General features: G+C 42.7%; 1 protein-coding gene across 3 annotated transcripts in view; it reads right to left on the minus strand.

Moving 5' to 3' along the window:
- Nucleotides 1-1,884: 1,884 nt before the first annotated feature.
- The window catches only part of FSHR (follicle stimulating hormone receptor), a 167,072-nt gene continuing 148,689 nt past the window's right edge, over nt 1,885-20,267 (minus strand). For 2 of the 3 annotated variants that reach the window (XM_029936223.1, XM_029936222.1), the window contains 4 exons: nt 20,160-20,228; nt 19,974-20,048; nt 7,466-7,651; nt 1,885-3,124 (listed from right to left, as the gene is read on the minus strand). In XM_029936223.1, coding sequence (XP_029792083.1) covers nt 1,894-3,124; nt 7,466-7,651; nt 19,974-20,048; nt 20,160-20,228 — 1,561 coding nt within the window. In that variant the 3' untranslated portion in view covers nt 1,885-1,893. The remainder of the gene's footprint in view (nt 3,125-7,465; nt 7,652-19,973; nt 20,049-20,159; nt 20,229-20,267) is intronic. The other variant, XM_029936224.1, reaches the window with a different exon arrangement.

Here is a 20,267-nt window from a genome sequence, read left to right on the forward strand (position 1 = left end):
TAGCCATATATCCAGGGTTCAGTACCCACATGTGTACTGAAGAGCATAGGTCTAGACTTTTTTTTTTCATGTTTATTTATTTTGAGAGACTGTGAATGGGGGAGGGTCAGGGAGAGAGAGAAGGAGAAAGAGAATCCTAAGCAAGCTCTGTGTTGTCAGTGCAGAGCCCACCACAGGGCTCCATCTGACAAACAGTGGGATCATGACCTAAGCCAAGGTCAACAGTTGGATATATAACCAACTAAGCCATCCAGGCACCCTGGTCTAGATGATTTCTAAAGATAACTGTTCTATTGTTTACTTAATGCTCTCAACAGATCAAGATGATGCCAAGGCACATAAACAGAAATGATTGCTTTTCCTTCTAGTCATGTAAGAACTTCCTTGTTAATTAATTTGGGACACAGTTATGAAATGCTTGCCATAAGGAAGAGGAAGAAGGATTGGCCTCAACATGGAGAGAGGATACTCTGATAGGAGACTCAGAATTTTGTGAGGTGGTTATGGAACAGTGCTTGATGGAGACTTAGGGTTGGTATTTATGATCCAGGGGTTCCAGATTGGGTCTTTCAGGAACATAGATATGAAGTAGAGTTACCTATTAGGAACAATATTGTATAATGGAATGAGTTCTAGATCAAGGGTCAGGAGAACTGGGCATCAGTCTTGGGGGAGAAAGGTAAACTAAAAAATTCAGTAATCCTGCTAAAACACTAAGGTACTTAATATTTTCTTATCCAATTCTTAGAATAAGCCCAATAGTTAGGAATTCTAACCAACTCCAATTAACAGGAAAAAACTGAGCCTGGAGAGATAGTATAGTCCTAGATTATCATGGATTTAGGATAAAATCTCAGCTCTAATTCCAACACTGCTATGTTCTTAATATTATAATCTACATACCTTCTGTATCGTAGGTTCTATCTTCTACAAATCAGGGTTTAACTAAAGAAGAACCAGGCATGCATCTGATGCTGGAGCATACGTCCACAAGGGAGGCAGTTATAAAGGAAGATCACTGGCATGCTGGAAGCCACAGCATGAGGTGGAACCCCACAGGATCAAACGGAGCCACATTTCCATCTTGGTGCCTCTCACCTTGGTCATAAAAGAATTCTGCAGCAGCCAAGGTTCTTCATCATGGAATGAAGCACATACACCTGGCCCAGGAGTCAGAGAGCCTGGAGGATCTAGGGGAAGAGAGATCCTTTGCAGGCCCAGTGGCTGCTCCATAGAAGTGAGCTGAATCAGCAGATCAGCAACAAAGTGTAAGAGTGACAAAACGGCTAGTGTCCCTTAATCTCTTTTCCCGAGAATCTTGCCTGTGGCCCATCATGATGAGAAGCACATAAGGAATTCTGGGAAATGTAGTTTAGCATATTGAAGCTGACACACAACAAAGTCATCATATAGGTAGGTGCTCAGAAAATATTTGTTGAATGAATGAATGAACATTGTGCTGCTTCCCTTGGAATTGGAACACCTAATTGTGGCTCTGCTTCTTATAAGCCAGGCTGTTTGGAAGAAATGACTTAATTTTTTGAGTCTTGATTTACTGTCTATAAAAGTGCCCGAAAAATCCTGGTTAATAGGCTTTGATAGGGAACAGTTGGGATGATCTGAACAAGAGCACTGTGAACATCATAAAGCATAAAACAAATGTACTGTAGTATTTTAACTATGAATGTTACTACTTCAGCTTCCTCATCTACCAAAGGGAGTTTCCTAATCTATTTTATGGAGTAATAGTTCCTGAGCAATTTGCCTTACAGGTGTGCTAGGAAGATTAAATGGGATGGAGTATGTAGTATTCCTCTTCCAGTTATGCTATGGCATGTTTCAAAAGTGAGACCAGTTATCCTTTGGTACTGAGATACATTTGCACATAATGTTTCAGTTCTGGGCTAAATGGCTTAGAGGGATAAGTGTATAATTGGTAACTCTGGGAGCTGGAGGGCAGTGGCCATTTCTTGGATGGGAGTTGTGGGCAGTGGATAAAGTTTCTGTTCTATAAGTCTGGGCTTGCATTTCATAGCATCCAAATTTGCTCATCAAAATGAAGAAATCCCTGCGGAAGTTCTTAGTGAAGATGGCATAGAGGAAGGGGTTGGCACAGGAGTTAATAGGGTAGAACAGGACCAGTAGGATCTTGGACTTGGACACAGTGATGAGGGGCACCTTGAGGGAGGCAGAAATGGCAAAGAAGGAGATGGGTGCCATGCAGAGGAAGTCCGTGAAGATGAGCATAGCCATGCGCTTGGCGATCTTGGTGTCACTAGACGAGGACACGATATTGGGGTTTCTCACTGTGAGGTAGATATGAGCATAGCAGCCACAGATAACCACAAAGGCCAGGACATTGAGCACAAGGAGGGACATAACATATAGCTGAGACAAGGGGCTGTCAATATCCATGGGCAGGCAGATGCTCACCTTCATGTAGCTGCTGATGCCAAAGATGGGAAAGAGGGCGACGGCGAAAGCAAAGATCCAGCCTAACAGCATGATGCTGGCAGCATGGCGGAGCTGCACTTTGCATTCTAGCCGCATGGCGTGGGTGATGGTATGCCATCTTTCCAGTGTTATGGCTGTCAGGGTATAGACGGAGAGCTCACTGGCAAAGACTGTGAAAAAGCCAGCGGCATCACAGCCTGCTCCAGTTTGCCAGTTGATGGCATAGTTGTGATATTGGCTTTTGGTATAGATATCAACTGATGCGATGAGCAGCAGGTAGACTCCAATGCAGAGATCAGCGAAGGCCAGGTTGCACATGAGGAACCGGGGAACCGTGAGCTTGTATTGGCTGGTAATCAGGATTATCAGCACGATGATGTTCCCTGTGATGGCCAGGATGCTAATAAACCATATTAAGACTCTGAGAATATCATACCCCATGATATCTTCACATGGGTTGAATGCATCTGGCTTAGGGGAGCAAGTCACATCAACCATTTCATTGCATAAATCATAGTCAAATTCAAATTCACTGTACATTATGTCAAATCCTTGGGTGTCACTGGATTCCTCATCTTCTCCCAAAGAGACTCTCTGACTCCTAGCCTGAGTCATATCATCAACTTCGTGCCTTAAAATAGATTTGTTGCAAATTGGATGAAGCTCAGAGCTAGAAAAATACAAAAAGGAACAGAATCAATGTCCTGGATTCAGAAAGGCAAATCCATCACTGTTTTTGCACAAGGTAGAAATGATTGGGTTTCTTCCTGAGATTTTTTTTTTTTCTCTTCTCACATTCTGTCTGCCCTTGAGGCTAAGCTCAAGGGTTAATGGTGCTTACTGTAAATGAACAGAACGACTTGTGTATATATTCCTAGAGTTGGATGGCCCACTGGGGAAACCATCTGGCCACAACCTGAATGTGGGAGGAAGGCGCCTGGGACTAGCTAAGCTTTGCTGTTAAGTGCAAATGATTTGCAGACCTAATATCAACTCCACCCTTTGCCTTCCCTTTTTCTATTCAGCTGTTAATATGCCCAAGTAGGATATAATCCTAATCCTCCACTCTCTACTCACATTGCTGGAAGATCTGTACTGTTCGTGAACTGAAAGGAATACTTACTTGCTTTTTTAAATCTACATAAAATAGAGGAGCAGAGTCTGTAGTCAGTTCCCAGTTAGTTCCTCTCCCTGGCTCTCTGGCACTCAGGCTAGTGGGAGGTCTGCTGATTTTGCCTGAGACTTTGCTGAAGGTCCTATTCTTTATTAGCTCACTTCCCAGGAGCCACAATAGGGCTTGGGTGTATATTGGTCTGCAAGGTAAACCTGGCTCTGTCATAGTAAATAGTTCACTAGTAAGTGCTGGGAGAGCAAACATGGGTGCAAGGCGGGGTCTAATTTATTCCAAGATTATAACTCAGTCCCTGCGGGGCTGTCCTTTTTTGGGACAGCTTTCTGTGTTGGTTCTTCTGTGAAACCCAAATGAGCAAGAGGCCTAATCAACAGAATAGAGGTGCTTATAGAAGGAATTTGAATGAAAAGCAGATGATAACTATTCTACCCCTAGGGGTGGATAGTGGGTATAGAGATGGGGTAATAGTTGTGGATTTTAAAGTGCAAAGGTTTAAGGAAAGGAGATACTTTACACTGGGTCTGTTTTCGGATGGAAAAAATTTCGTATAGACACATATCACTTAATCCTACTCTCTATCACTGAAAAGTAAACTAACAGCAATGTTAAGGGACTTTGTTTCTCTAGAACCCTAACATAATCTCGTATGAGTAGGGAAGTGGGTGTTAAATGCTTGAAAGAATTTCCTATAAGGAGAGAGTAGCTGGGTGAGTGGAGGAAGTAAAGGTTGCATTTGATCCTAAAGAAGGAGTCCCGGCTAAGTGTTCCGACATACATGGACTAAACTTTCTTCCATCAGCCTCTGTCAGAAGGGGCTGTTAGGGGGAACCCTTTCCTTTGCTTTCTCCCCTCTGGGAAGTGAACCGAATTGCCAGGAAGTCATTGTCCCTTGGCTCAAGGGACTCCCTCCCCCCAGAGAATGTGTCCTCTGATTTTAGAGACTGGTTGGGCTTCTCCCATCACTCACAGGTTGCATGAAAGGAGAGAAACCATGAACTTAACATGTAATTGAAATTGCCACAAAATCTTTTGGATCAGTCAGATTTTACAAGAAAGGTGAGGCGAGCTCAGAGATGGGCCTCGGGGAGGTAAGAGAATCACTTGGTCCTTCATCTAACTTGTGACCCCTAAACCCTGTCATTAGATTAGCAGCAGCCTGATTTTAAGAACAGAAAGTAAGTAGTCACCTAGTGCCTACAGATGGCAATTCTATTCCTTGAAACAGATCTGACTTAACCATCTAGGGTCAGCCTTCACTTCTGGGGGCTTGGATTGGCTTCTATGAAGATTCTTATTGTTGATAATGCTACTAACATATTCTAAATATTGATGCATCCCTTTCCTGAGACAAATGATCCAGCCACATGAATGTGGAAAATGTAAACAATGTATGTCTCTTAGAAAAGAATAGAAACAAAAATAGAAATGAGGGAATACAGTGTTGCCTCTGCAGTACCTTAGCAAATAATAAGCATCATAAAGAGTTGGGAGTTCAGTTTAGGGTCATTTTATAAAAGGTGTTCTTGAACCCAGATAAACCAATGCACAGATGGTTCGGAAATGTGTAGTGGAGTGGCTCAGAGCCTGGTTTTGTAAACCAAGCAGAAGGTTTGGATCTGTGTTGGTCAAATTATTTACTGTCTCTGAGCCTCAGTTTCTGCCTCTGTGAGGAGGGAATAAAAATATTGTTGCCTTTGTAAGAATTATGCAATAAAGGTGCAAAGTATATTAGGGCCTGGCAGTGAGAATTGAGCAAATACGAGCAATCCCAAGACAGATGATGGAGGTTACGTAGTTCATGTTGGGGCCCAGGCCCTGTGTGTGTACTAAGGTGTATATGCCGCAGTGCATCAATTTAAAATCTAGTTGTGAAGAGAAGGCCTAAATAAAACTGAAATCACACAGTGAGCAAAACAGCTTTACAAGCTGAGTGTCGAACTATGACAGAGATCAGTGGTTAGAGGACAGATGAGGGGTGTGGTTAACCAGGTCTCTCTGTGAGAATCCAGGAGGGCCCTTGGCCAAACCCTCACAGTCTCAAGGGCCCAACTCTTACCTCTTGGGCATTGTTTCCAAATGCAGATTGTAGGGACAGTTGCACTGTACAACTTTAAGTTTGAATGTCATTACTAAACCACACCTACTGTGCTATAGGATGAAATGACACCGTTAAAAAAAGAAAGTCCTGCAATTATCTCATGAATATATAACCATTTCATTTTGTGTTTGTGGGTGTGGGTTTGTTAAATATAGGGAGTAAAGGCCCACAGCAACATTTGTTACTCTTTTTGGGCATCTCTTCCTAGGAGACGGGTGAGCCTCTCCTTTGCTATACCCGATAGGCCCTGATGGTCAATTACAAAAGGGACTTAGGAAGGGTGAGAGCCAGGTGGTCTGGGGGCTGTCAGGGTAGGTCACGGGACAATGTGTGACATACCTGAAGATTACTGGTTGGGAAGAAGCCAGAGGCTGCATCTGTGCGACCAGAGGGTGGCAAGACCAGGGGAGTTTGAGCAACACAGTTAAGTAACAGGCTCCTGTGCCCTGTTGGCACTGGGCCAGGCAGCATGTCACATGTAGCTCTTACAGTGTTATTGACATCGTTGGAGATTTCTCCTGAACGGTATTCAGTTCCAGGGTTTTGGTAGTAAATTGGTATCTTTCTTGCCCCAGCTGAAAAGAATTCTGAGTGGAGTATAAAAGCCCAAACCTTGTGTGCTTTGGCCCAAGCCCTTATGCATCCTGATTCTAGTCCTTAGGCAGAAACTCCCTCGCCCTGGAGCTAATGTGTGAGGAGGGTCCAATTGTGCCTGGTTTTTCAGTGATGTGTGCTATTTCTGAAATGTAGCCCCTTTTCTGCAAATTCTTCAAACGGGTGTGGACTCCTGGTTACATTGAAAACATTTTAGGATACTCTTTGTTTTGTTTTTGTTTTATCTTGCTTTTTGAGCAGAGATTATGTCTGCATGGGCAGGTGAGTGTGTGTTAAATGTTGAACAATAGAGGAGACAATACTATACAGTGAAATGACAACGCAGGGAAGCTGTATTAGTGCTGGGGTACTATATGAGTGTGAGGGCATCATCTGAGTGTAACTGTACGATGTGGCTTGTGTCAGTGAGTTCAGGGAAGGATGAGAACTCCTGATACCCAGTACATTTTATCTTCCATGGATACTTTAAAAGCCTGGAACATTTACGTGCAATCTCCAAAATACTCCCTCTACTCTTTCCAGATCCTCTCTATGATTACTTCAGCTTTTTAACCATTTGCCTCCTAGTTTTTGTCTCTGTTTGGATTACCCACTTTTCTGGGCTTCCTCCAATCTGACTGACCTTGAAAGCCAAAGTGAACAGATGTCCCAAACTTTGTCCCCCTGTAATGTGATAAGATCCAAAGATGGGTAAAGGAGCTTTGAGTGGTTGGGATATGTTATGGATGGGTGCATCAGTCTCTGGAAAGGCATTTATGCTTCTCGCATCCAGTGTTGACTTTGCTGGGACATGTCACTGGGACATTTATAGGGTGCAGAGTTGGAGACTTGAAGGATAAATCCATATTGGTACCAAGAAAAAAAGGGATAAATCTTCATTAGACATCAGCTATGAGTCAGGCACTATGCTTGGTGTTCTTCATGCTACTTCATTTAATATTGGGAAGGTGATCTACCATGTGGGTAGCCCTCTTCTGTGAGCCTATTTCCAAGAAAATTAGAAACCCTTCACAATAGTAAAGCTTTTATCTAAGGGTTTTCGTCAGGGGGGGCGGTCTCTCCACAAGTGGATTCTCTTCATGCTGCAGATTGGTGCAAGTTGGACCAAGCTCTGTATTGGAGAAATGCCCAAGTGGGGCTCAAGGGATGGACATGGGCAGACTCACATTTGCCGTCTCCAGTTTGCAAAAGCACAGCAGTGGCTAGGGTAGGTGAGGCTGGCCTCCATGAGTGAGACAAACTTATCCAGACTGGGAAGCTTCTTCAAGTTGTATGTTGACCTGGCCCGAAGCTTCTTAAGATTTTCTAAGCCATAGCTAGGCAGGGAATGGATCCTAGTTCTTGAAATGTCTCTTAAAAGAGAAAACATAAATATAACCTGATTATTATAGACCTAAAATTTTCTACTTGGTTAGCACAAAATTGTAGACCTAGTAGTGATATTACATGGGGGAGGAGGGTGATGCCAGTTGATCCAACACATCTCAGATCAATATAAACCTCCTAGGTCATTGGTCCCCGATGGCCCTGGCCTTTGGGTTTGCAGTAGGAGGACTTAGATAACATGCTGATTCCTGGATATATGAACATCATGTTCAATCTGGAGCTTAACTATAACCATGTCCCCGTCTATACTCTGTCAGGAATAGATACCAACTACTCTACAGTGGTCAAAGAAATGGAAGCCGTTTCCTCCCCACCATAAAGCTAGCTGTAAAAAAATATTTGTGATGAGTAAGGGTGGAATCAGTGGCCAAATTTCAGATAAGGGTGTGAAGAAACACCATAAGAGTAAGAGGAGTCTGGAGGGCAGTAGAGGCACCCTCAGCACACAGTTGAAATGGCAATAGAGAGTGGTGGTCATTAGTACAGCCAGACTAGCCTGTGTATGTACCCAGCCCCTCTACCTAGTAGATTTGTGACCTTGATAAAGTAATGTCACTTCTCCATGTCTGTTTCTTCAGCCATAAAATAGGAATGGTAATAATCACAGCTACCTCAACAGGTTGTTGGGACAATTTAAGTTAAAGTACACAGGAAACTTCCAGGCCCATAAATAGCATTTAATAAATGATAGATATTCTTAGTAAACACTTCTCTGTCTGTCTCTCTCTCTCTTTCTCTATGTCTAAGTCTGTTTCATAATTGTTTTTGCCTAGTAGGAGTCTCTGCCTGGGCAAATTAGAAGGGGTCTAAGTGGAAGCCCACAGAAATGGACATTTTAATCAGGTCTGTGTCCCTGGAGGGCTTCTGGCAGCCATACCAGCAACACGGGGGTGCCTTTCTGGCAGCATGATTTGGCAGGTACAACTCTCACAACAACCAAGACCAGCTGGTGGGAGCATGGGGCTCTAAATGGTACCAGATTAGACCTGTTGGGGCCAGCAGGTTGGCCATGAAGGAGTGATTCTGATGGGGGTGGTAGCAAGTGCTGACCAGGATGGATTCATCTCAGCACACTCAGGGACCTTGGATATATATATGTGGGGAAGGGGAAGCTTCTGATGTCTACATTTCCTGTAAGTCAGAGCAGTGGGCACTCAGAACAATGAAACTTGGGGGTATGAAAACATTTGCTACCCCATATGTTCTCAAAGTCTAGTAAAAATGGCATCCTCAAAACCCTGTTTTCATTATGGCATTCATTTCCTTTCTCAAAAATCGTTTATGCTTCCTGTTGTCCAATGAAACTCACTCCTAATTTCTGCCCTATGTGTCAGCTCCCTTTCCCAGTGAAACTTGAAAGAGTGATCAATAATTGATGTCACATTTTCCTTAAAATGCAGCATGGTTTCTACTCAAACCCTATAGAAACAATACTCCATCAGGGTCAGTTTCATTCTAAGCTTCTTGATTTCTCAATTATATTTCACATGTAAAATATTCCTCCTATCTGAGACTTGGCATCACATTCTCTTTAATTTTTTGACATCTTCGTTGACTTTGGATCTTGTTATTCTTTCTCTTCTATCTTTTCTTTAAATATTGGAGTTTCTCCAAACTTAGATACCTTTATGACTGTATATAACCTTGTCATATGATACTGCCCACTTCCTTGGCTTCAGATACTTGGCATATGCTGATGGCTTCTGAATGTGTATTCCAGCTCAGATCCTACTTCTGAACTCAGGCCCAGATAATCAGTTGACCATCAGACCCCACCGTGTTGATGACTTTCAAGTATTAAAACTGAATTTACCACTTTTCATTTCAATATGTTCCTCCTTTTATTTTTTCCTTCTCAGCAAATGACTCCTCCATTTTATTCTGTTGCTCAAGATGAAAACTGGAAGTCATTCTTGACTTCCACCTCTGCCTCACTTTGACATTAGATTTTGTCCTCTTAGGCCTGACTTTATACATGTGTGAAATCCATTTATTCATCTGGTACCACTTGAGTCTAGGTCACAATAGTCTCTGCCTAGATGAAGATAGTTAGTCTTGTAACTGTTGTGCTTCTGACCATGGCATTCACCAGGGTTCTCCAGAGTAATGGAACCAATATAGGATATAAAGAGATAAATACAAAGAAATTTATTATGGGGATTGCCTCATAGATTATGGAGGCTGGGAAATCCTGTGCTATGCCATCTATAAGCTGGAGAATTAGGAAAGCTGGAAGTATAATTGAGTCCAAGTCCAAAGGCCTGGGAACCAGGGAGGCCACTGGTCTAAGTCCCAGAGTCTGAAGGTGCAAGAACCAGAAGCTCCAATGTCTGAGGCTAGGAGAGGACACATGTCGCAGCTCAAGAAGAAAGCAAACAAATTTGCCTTTTCTCTGGCTTTCTATTCTTTTTGGACCCTTAACTAATGGAATGATGCCCACTGATTCAAATGCTAATCTCTTCTGGAAACAGTCTCACAGGCAGACCCAGAAATGTTTTACCACCTATCTGGGCATCTCACAGCCCAGTCAAGTTGACAAATAAAATTAACCATCACAACCACCTTTCTCCCTCCAGTGCAATCCTTACACTGCATGTTGGCATTAAAAAAAAAAAAAATCACCCAGATTGTGGCTTCCTGCTTAAAACTCCTCAATGATTGCCCGTTGTACTTTGAAGTACAAAGTACTGGAAGTGATGTGTAGGTCATTTGTCTGATTTCTCTGCCATCCATTCTGTGCCCTTCTTTATGCTCTACTCTGTACTGCAGGTTCCATTTTCCAGATGCAATGCTGTCAATCAGCTTTCAGTTGGGTTTAGCAAATCAAACTGGTGGGGAAATTGGAGGGTAAGAGCGAGGGTAAAAGTTAAGGCATTTCTCATCTATCCTCTACCTCAGGCAATGGTTCGTGTATGATTCCATCTGTCATTAGATCTGCTGAGAAACCTGCTTCTACTCGCTCCTCAGGTCCTAGCTTTAGTAATGGTTACCTACCAATGTTAATCTTTGGCCTGCTTGTCCTCTGCTTGATATTTAGGTGAACTTATATTTGAGAGCTAATGATGACCATATGTGATACCTATGTATATTTCACTTAGTCCCCTCCTTGTTAGTACTGACAAAATGGATAAACTTGGTATCTGTTATTCAAATACTTCTGTATGCCTCCTAATTTTTTGCTTGTTCTAACATTACTGAGAGAAGTATATTAGAATCTCCAGCTATGATTTTGGATTTATATACTACTAGAGTTTTGTCAGTTTTTGATTTAGATATTTATGAAAAAAATTTAGGTACATGGATATTGAGGTTTTTTAGATCTTCCTGGTGACTTGCTTTATATCTAGTCATATTTGTCTCCTAACGTTTTGGATATTTCTTCTTTACTAATTGCTCCCCACCTCCGACTGTTGGAGAAACCATGGGCTCAGAGCCCAGACTTCTTTTCCCTATTGTCACTTAATCTGTAGGTCTACTTATCTAGTCTTACAGCTTAAGCACCACTTATATGTTGATGGATCCCGCATGTTAATCTCTAGGTTACTCTTCTCTCCTGAACTGCAGACTCTTATATTCAGCTGCATCCTTAAAATCTCTACTTGGATGTCTAATGGGAAGGCCAAACTTAAGATACTAAAACTGAGCTCCTGATTGTCCCCAAAAACCTATTGCACTTAGGGCTTTTCCACTTGTTAGTGAAAAAACTTGTAAGTCATGCTTGGTACCTCTCTCCCTCACATCCCATATGCAAACCTTCAGCAGAATATCTTGGCTTTACTTTCCACATAAGTCTGGGATTTAGCATTTCTCACAACATTCATTGCTACCATCATAGGGTAAAAGTTCTGGTGTTCCAAGGTGTCTTCTCTAAATTATCTCCTAAGTATTACTATTCTTCAGAGCTGGGATCCCTGGAGAAAAGGCCTGACCCATAAACCTTCATCCCTGGGCTAGGTCTTCATACTGCACTGCTCGGTGATCCAGCTGTCTTGGCCTGGCTCCGCTAACACTTCCTCGTGTTCCAGAGTCTCTTTTGGCACTCACTCTGGTCTGTGAGCTCATGTTCTTGTTTCATCTGGCTCTTTCTCCCCCCACAAAGGTGGAAGAGAGCAAAAACCGTTAATTTTGTCTAAAACACTTCAAGCCTCCATCTAAGGAAGAAGACGGAAGCATAAAAAAAGCCCTTCAGGAGCAATGTAAACCAGGGCAATTATTACCTGCCATGAATATTTTTCATATTTTGAGAAGCAAGCAATATAAAACAGAAGACTCTTTTTTCTTGGGCTCCTCTCTCTCTCTAGTTCAGAATATAAAAAACAATCACATTAAGATTTCTGAAAAAAAACAAAAATTATCATATTCCATGCATGTTATCCTCTTAAACACTAGGGTAGATTAAAGATGGCTACAAATTCTTCATATTCTTTCCATAGAGGGTCTCCTTGCTCTTTTCTTGAATTCAGGCTGAACTGTGATGTCTTTGGATTGTAATAGTGTTTGATGAAAACGTTCTTTACCAATTCTGGTCTTTTCCTTTAAGAGTGCTGACAGCTTCTATATTGCTCTTACCGAGCCCTAAGCTGCCATGAAAGAACTCTGAATACCCTGAGCCAGCCATGCTGGGAAAAGTCTACGCTATGTGTAGAGGACCCAGAAGATGAGAGGAAAATGCTATCTGTGCGTGTGTATGCATTCACATGCACGTGTGTGTGTGTAGAGAGAGAGCAATAGGAAGGAAGACATGCACAAGGCATGTGAGTGAAGGGGACCACTTGGAAATAGATCCCTCAGCCTTACCTGAGCTCACATCACATGGATCAGAGATAAGCTCCCCACATTTCCAAAACACTAGATTATGAGCAAGATGGGATGATTGTTTTGAGCCAGTGGCTTTTAGAATAGTTTCTATGTTGAAACAGAGATCTGAAATAGACTCCCGTGGAAGTCTCTGTGATTCTGCCATCTCCATTTTTTTTTTAATAGTTGCAGAGATATTTTTCTTTGAAGGCCACTAAGAGTGCAATAGCCTTATATTCCTGTAGATCTTGTCTTTCTCATCACTTACTAGCTTTTGTTTTATATACTAGCTCTTTATTTTAACTTTCTTTTTAATGTTTATTAATTTATTTTTTTGAGAGAGGGAGACAGCGTCCACAGGGAAGGGTGAGAGAGAGAGAGATTGAGATTCTGAGATTCTGAAGCAGGTTCCAGGCTCTGAGCTGTCAGTATACAGCCCGATGCAGAGCTCAAACTCAGGAACTGTGAGATCATGACTTAAGCTGAGGTCAGGCGCTTAACCGACTGAGGCACCCAGGCGCCCCTACTAGCTCTTTTTAAAAACTCTTTTCACGTTTATTTATTTTTGAGAGAAACCATGCAGGTGGGGGATGGGCAGAAAGAGAGGGAGACACAGAATACGAAGCAGGCTCTAGGCTCTGAGCTGTCAGCACTGAACCCCATACAGGGCTTGGACGTGAACCGTTAGATCATGACTTGAGCTGAAGTCTGATGCTTAACCGATGGAGCCATCCAGGTGCCCCTATATACTAGCTCCTTGTATTTGCATTTTCTCTCTCCTTGATGGCAAAGGGCTCTTTGCATTCTCACCAGTGACTTGCATGTAGTAAACACCCAGAAAATTGTTACTTTGTTTAAAGATCTGCTGGGGAGCGATGCTGAATAAGAATATGGAAAAGGAAGAGCTAGGTCACCCCAGCCAGCTGTGATGTCCCCTGACTTCTGGCAGTTGCAAAGAATCCCCCACCTAGGTTATTCCTTCTATCGTTTCACATTGTTTGACTTTTCATGTATGTTTATTTTGTCTGCTCAGATTTCAGATGCTCTGAGAGCCAGGATTATTAAGCTACTTTTTTGTGTTATGTACTGTATCTGGCACAGTGCTGGGCTCTCAAAATCTATTCAGTAGATAGTTGTCTGATTAGCAGAGATGCCTCATTATTAACACCATAATACAAATGAGAGACTGGAGCAAGTCTTACAAAACAGCCATTTTAAAAGAAGAAGGTTGTTGGGGGCACCTGGGTGGCTCAGTCGGTTGAGCATCTGACTTTGGCTTAGGTCATGATCTTGCGGTTCCTGACTTAGAACCCCACATTGGGCTAGCTGCTGTTAGCCTGTCAGCACAGAGCCTGCTTCAGATCCTCTGTCCCCCTCTCTCTGCCCCTCCACTGCTTGCACTCTCGCCAAAATAAATATTAAAAACAATAAAGGGAAAAGGCTGCAAGGCAGACTGAGAGAGGAAATCTGGGCTTCAAGTTTGCTCAACAAAAAAGAGTTTCTGCAGCAGGCAGTTACGTGACTGAAAGTATCAAAGGCACCAAGGAAGGGAGGAACCTTGTGCAAAGATTAGGAGGTGATAGACACGCATGAGAGAAGCAGCAGAATAAGGTATTGGTGGATTGACCTGAATGCAGTCCAGTCCCTACATGTCAGATTGAGAAGCGTGCTTTGGTGCCTTTCTGCCTGCTCAGTGTTCTGGAGCTAGCTTGTGTCACAGCTTCCTTCTTAGCACAGCTGCAGAATATGTGAGCCGTTGTCACTAGCGCTAGGTGGCTTTGCTGCTGTGAGGCTAAGACATCTTGTCAGAAACCTGGGATCCAGATCTTCTGCTGGTGGATGTTGAAAGGAGGGAGTGGTTGTAAGAGAGAGATGGAGAGTCGCTTACAGCTCTGTAAGGCCAGGCTTCAGCAAAGTGTTCCCGGGTGATAGGGAAATAAAAGTCTTTATAGAAGTGTTTATTTAAAGCTTGCTGGATACTTGCTGCAGTGAGTAAACATGGTGCCTGTCACGACTTCCAAATTTTGGACTGACAGAAAAATGTTCCTCTGGTATCTGCATGGATTAAGATGAATCCATAGAAATTTACATCAGCAGGAACAAAGATAAGTGGATAGTGTTGAGTGTGGTTTGAGACTTAACTACTAATATTTCCACTTCCGCTCTGTGTTCCCTTAAAACTCTATCTATCTTTCCCCTGGCTGTGATCTTTCTGCAGGGATTGGAAATCTAATGTTAGATTTCAATTTCTTTGTAAAAGCATTTTCCATGGTTGGGATGGAAATATACCAGGGGTGGGGGTGGGATAGCAAAATAAGACCTTATCAGTTACTCACACCTTCATGGAAGTGGGTTAGTATGACTATTGGCCAAAGTTGGGCTTAGAGAGAACACAAAGCATGGCCAGTGAGGGGTTTTCAGAATGGTTTTTCTGGGTAAGCATATTGTGAGGAGTAAACGGATGGGATTAGATCTCTGGGCCCTGAAAGCCAGGTGGAGGAGTCTAACATTTATAATGAGCAGAAGAATGACTTACTGAAAGCTGTATTTTTGCAGGATTAGTCTTGAGAACCTTGAACCTGGCACATAGCAGGTGCTTATAAATACTTAAGTGAACTGGAAGGAGAAAGGATCGAAAGTAGGAAAGGAATGAAATGACCATTGCAGAAATTCAGGCATAAGGGCTCTCATCGCCACACACTGTCACTTCATCTGTTAAAGTCGCTGTATCACATGACAAAGATTTATTCTTCTCTGTTAGTATAGCCTCTTGAGGAAAACTTCTGGAGAGCATATTGTTCTGAGCAGTAACATTTGTTTCTTGACCAGAATGAGATACTTAAGGGCAGACACTTTATTTTTAAATCTCTCCATCCCTTAAACCTCGCATAGTACCAGAGACACAGTAGGTGCTCAATCAACATCTACAAAATGTAGGGCACATATGACCCCATATGCTCAATGAATAGCTGAGAAGGTTTATTACGTTGTTCCTGGGGCTGGGGGGCTGGACAGGGGAAGAGATGGCTAGTCATGGGCTGGTGTTTTAATCCTTGTCTTTCAGGCTGGTCTAACGACTGCAATCTTTTTTTAAGATGTCATTTTGGTTAACATTTTAGCACATGCTATATTTGGCAATGACTGTTTTTGAGAATTTAAATCCTAAAAAGTACTAACAGGAGACATAATGGGATGATGGCTGGCACTGAAGAGATTTAGTAATCCTAAATTGTTTCAATATTGTTAGGATTCCTCATTTTGAGACACAAAGCGAAAAGGGAGACAGCTGTCAGTAATAAGGTGCAGAGTCAGGAGAGGCAGGAGTTAAAATGCACTGTATGCCCCATTTAATAAAGTGTGTTATAGCCAGTGCCACAAATTTGATTTGAACAATTTCTATTTTTCCCAGCAAAGATGTTATTACAGGTCAATCATTTCCATAAGCGAGAGCACATTTCTGGTGTATACTACACTGACAGATGGCTAGAAGACCTCTCTTTCATGATCCCAGGCGGAATAAAAAGGCAATTTACTATCTCTAGGACTGTGGGTACACTGGTAATGGAAGAGAATCATTCTTATACAAATAACTCAGTGTTTGAATCTGAACTATCAAATGAATCTGAGCTATAGCCAAATCAATTTGATAAACCATCAGAATATGATTGTACTGGCTCCAGCCTACAAAGGCAATGCATTAAATTTTCCCCACAGGAAACAGTTTCCCAAGGAAACAGCAATTGCTTGATTGCTTCACACACACACACACACACACACACACCACAAAACTTGAGTGAGTTCAGAATATCAGGTGAAAACTCAGATGGCCACTGATGCTCAAGGTCAAGACACTGGAGGGGGGATATCAAGATGCTAGGCTGCTCCTCTGAAACTCAGTGGAGCTTGTGCATCTGCCCCTGGCTTTCTCCACATCTATTTCTTTGTGATGGAACATCTCACCCTTGCACCCTCAGGTGTTCAGAGGTTCCCTTTTTATCACTCAACTAAAAATTTTTGCCTTCAGTAAAAAAGTTATCATTGGTTTGGGGCCTTTCACTTAGCTCTCTTGGAATCCTTTTCATGTATCTACTATGAGGATAGTAGATAGTTGGGAGGGGGGGAAAGTTGACCACAGTTTGATTGTGGAGGACATATCCCAGTGACAGGAGGAAGCTTCCCAATTACCAGCATTGGTTCTAGTGCAGTGGTTCTTGTGCTCTGGACCAGCGGCATCAGCTTCACCCGGGAGGTTATTAGAGATGGAGGTTCTCGGACTCATTCCTGATTCATCAGAACATGATGAATCAAACTCCAGGGGTGGGAATCAGCAATCTAGGGTTTTACAACCATGCCTGGTGATTGTGATGCATGATTAAACTTAGAACCAGTCAGATTTGGCTCCTCCCCAGGGACAGCCTGATTGGTGATGAAGAGGGCTGGCCCCTGGCCTTCATTCAGTCAAACTTTGAAGGGCCATCTTAATTCCACAGTTCCTGTGGGACTAATTGAGGCTTCTGTTGCAAATGCATTGCAGTTCACCTTCCCTCTTAGCCTGACTGTGTTCTCAGCAAGTATTTCCCAAATACTCTAATAGTTCTCCCCGGTAAACCTCCTGCATGCAAACATCCATATCACAGTCTTGTGTGAGGGAACAGGAATTGGACCCAAGATCTAGTCAGAGCCTTAGCCTGAGCACCTACTGAGCACTGAGTGATCTGCACAGTCTGCATGCCTCGTACTCATTAACTCACATCACCTGAGGGGGGCGAGTTTGCTGTATACACCTAAACAAGCAACTCTGAGGCCAGAGTTTGGCTGTGGTTGGCACGTCAGGTTGTAGCGTGAGAGATCAAATAGGCCATAGAATCCTAGTTCAGCAAGCAGAGGCTGGAAAGACATCTGAAGACTAACCTGAAAACCCCAGAAAGGAGGCTTGATATTTAGGTGATCAATCCTCTTGGCCTTGAGGGGAAAAGAGGGAGACTAGCAATTATAGACTGGGCTTTCAACCAGCATCTTGTGCATATATCCTCATGCATTGGAGTGAAAAGATGTGGGAATGTATTATCACCCTCCACCCTTTTAAGTCATAGCAAGTGCTTCATAATTCCTCTGGATTTTCTATAAATGTTATTCACTTTATTCTGGCCAGATATGCTCCTGTGGTAAAAGCCTTGAAATATGCACGTGTAACTTGAGGACCCTGTGGAGCTGCTTGTGATAGTGACATCCCTCTTCCTGCTGGCATTTGCGGGAGGGCTGGCTGGGGGATTCGTGTCTGTGTTCTCCATTAGACACTTAGATGAGACACATGGCACGGTGCCCCAGCCTGGGACTTGCTTATGCACCCGTAGGAGATGTTCTGCTGTCCTATTTGCATTTAGCATTTGCTGGTGTTCTGAGTCTGGGAGTCTGGAGTCTGGTGCCTACAATTATTCCTCCTCTATTTTAGTTCACATCCTATTGTATCACTTTTAAATGTTTGATTAGAAATATTTACGTGCTTTGGATGACATGATATGGTGGGACTACATGGAATGCGAGGCAGAAGACCTAGTTTCTGGTCTAAGCTCTGCCAGTTACAATAGCAGTGTGATGTTTAGTAGGTCTCTTTCAATTTCTGGTTCTGGTTTCCTGGATAATGAGCTCATTGAGGGTTTCCTGGATAATGAGCTCATTGAGGCTCTAGTCCAACCTGAATGTTGTCAGCAGAGCGGTTGAGGTGCTATGATTTAATAGTGTACTTGGTGAAAACAACATAAGGAAACCTATCCATCACAGACACATTCTGCCATGACAGATAGAGGTGCATGTTTAGGAACATTTAAAACCCTTAGGACTTTTAGGTAAGTGAAATTGACAGACTGCTCTTGTGGTCAAAGATATCAACAGCACTTTGTCTAAGTCCGTCGGTTTCCCAAGTACTTGAAGATGAGGAAACGGTAAGCATTACAAGTTCTGAGTACTTGATATCTTAGAGCACATGGACCGTATGCCTGACACACTCTATTCGTTATGGCTGTAAACTACTTGGTACTTCATAACACATGTCATGACCTGTCATATTAAGATGCATATTATTCTCTGATTTTCTTATGAGAATATAAGCTTTCTGTGAGGAAGAACTTTCTGTGAGGAAACCAAGGCTTAGAGAGGTGAAGGAATGGTTTTAAATCAAGGTAGTCTGCTCTGGCCTGTCTGCTTTCATCATGCTGATACTTTCTTCTTTTGCATATACTCCCCATCTCAAGCCAGCTGTTCTGGAAAAACCATTGAACTGTTTCAAATAGAGTCCTATATATGGATCAAACACATGCTCTATCATCAGTAATAACCCTTTATGGAGTTTCTGCTCTACCATACAGGCTAGTTCTAGAGAGACATTATGTCTCAGCCTGAAGGAGAATATAAGCTTTTGGGTGAAAATGAAAAGTGATATTGATGGGAGAGAGGTAGATGAACACACCTATGGAGCTTATATTGACCATCAAATAAGAGGTACAGGCTAGTGGCTCTTAAGTGCCTAAATTGACCTTAGGCAGGCCATAGAAGGATCATCTAGTAGAACTCTAGATTTTTAAAATATGTTTGCTTATTTCTTTGCTCACTCTTTCTTCTTGCATCTGACTTAGTCCCTCTGGGTTCCTTCTTTCCTCCAGTAGGTCTTGCTTAGAACCCAGGAAAACACACATTTTTAAAAAGCTCTTGGAGACTGGGGTCCCTGCAGCCATACAGGCTATGGAAGTCACAGGAGGAAGAATTCACTGTTGACTGAGATTGTCAGGGAAGAGGTGGCAGTTAGCATGACCTCTGTGGAGGGGCCAGGGCTGATGAACATGGGGGCAGTCCCTCATGTTGGCAGAGATTGAGAGGAGGAAGCAACACCAGGAGGAGGCTCCTTAGGCTGGGCTACAAGGTACTGGATGAATGCCAAGAAATCTGATTTAAGGCAAAGAGCATCCAAAAATGAGTAGTGTGTGTGGATCTCTCAGGAGTGGAAACTATTAGACATTGAAGGTGAGAAAGGAGAGCTGTGCTTTCCCATCCAGGGGAGAAATGCATAGCATAGTGGTGTTGTGAGTCCATGCTATGAATCAGACCAGTTTGATGATAAACGCACGCAAAATTTCAATGACTTGGGATGACTTAGTAAACCCCGTCAGGGAAGCCAGTTTTTCCTCCTCTAAAATGGGAACAATAGCTCCTCCTGCAGAGGTTTTAGAAGGATTAAATTTGAAAATTCATCTTAAGCTTTTAAAACACTGTCTGGAGCTTGGTAAGGGCTCATTAAATATTAGTTGTTGTTCTTGTTGCTGTTACATTGCTGAAAGTCAGAATGTGGAGCAGCTAAATTGTCCCTATAAGTCTATGTAGATAACATAAATATCCCTATGCCAGCCCTATATGGGAAGCTTCTCTGAATTGGGGAAAGTTGACTTCTAGCTTCTCCATGGTGATCTGTAGTACACGGAAACAGGAGAAGCTACTTACAGAATGACTGGTCCAGAGGCTCCCTGGAAAACATCATTAGGCAATTCTTCCAAATTATTGTTATCACTTAGATTCCTGGGGATGGAGTTGAGGAAAGAAGAAGGAAAACATGAAGCCACATAAATATCACTGTCGTGAGAGCCATTTCCCTCTAAATGGCCTGGAAGAATAGTCAGGGCTACTTACAGCTCATCTAGTTGGGTTCCATTGAATGCACAGTTGTGTATTTCTTGAATGCCATTCTTATTCAGCCATCTGAAATAAAAGGCCCATTAAAAAACCAATAATGTTAGA

This window comes from Suricata suricatta, chromosome 4 (genome assembly GCF_006229205.1).
Source record: "Suricata suricatta isolate VVHF042 chromosome 4, meerkat_22Aug2017_6uvM2_HiC, whole genome shotgun sequence".
Classification (NCBI taxonomy): Eukaryota; Metazoa; Chordata; class Mammalia; order Carnivora; family Herpestidae; genus Suricata; species Suricata suricatta.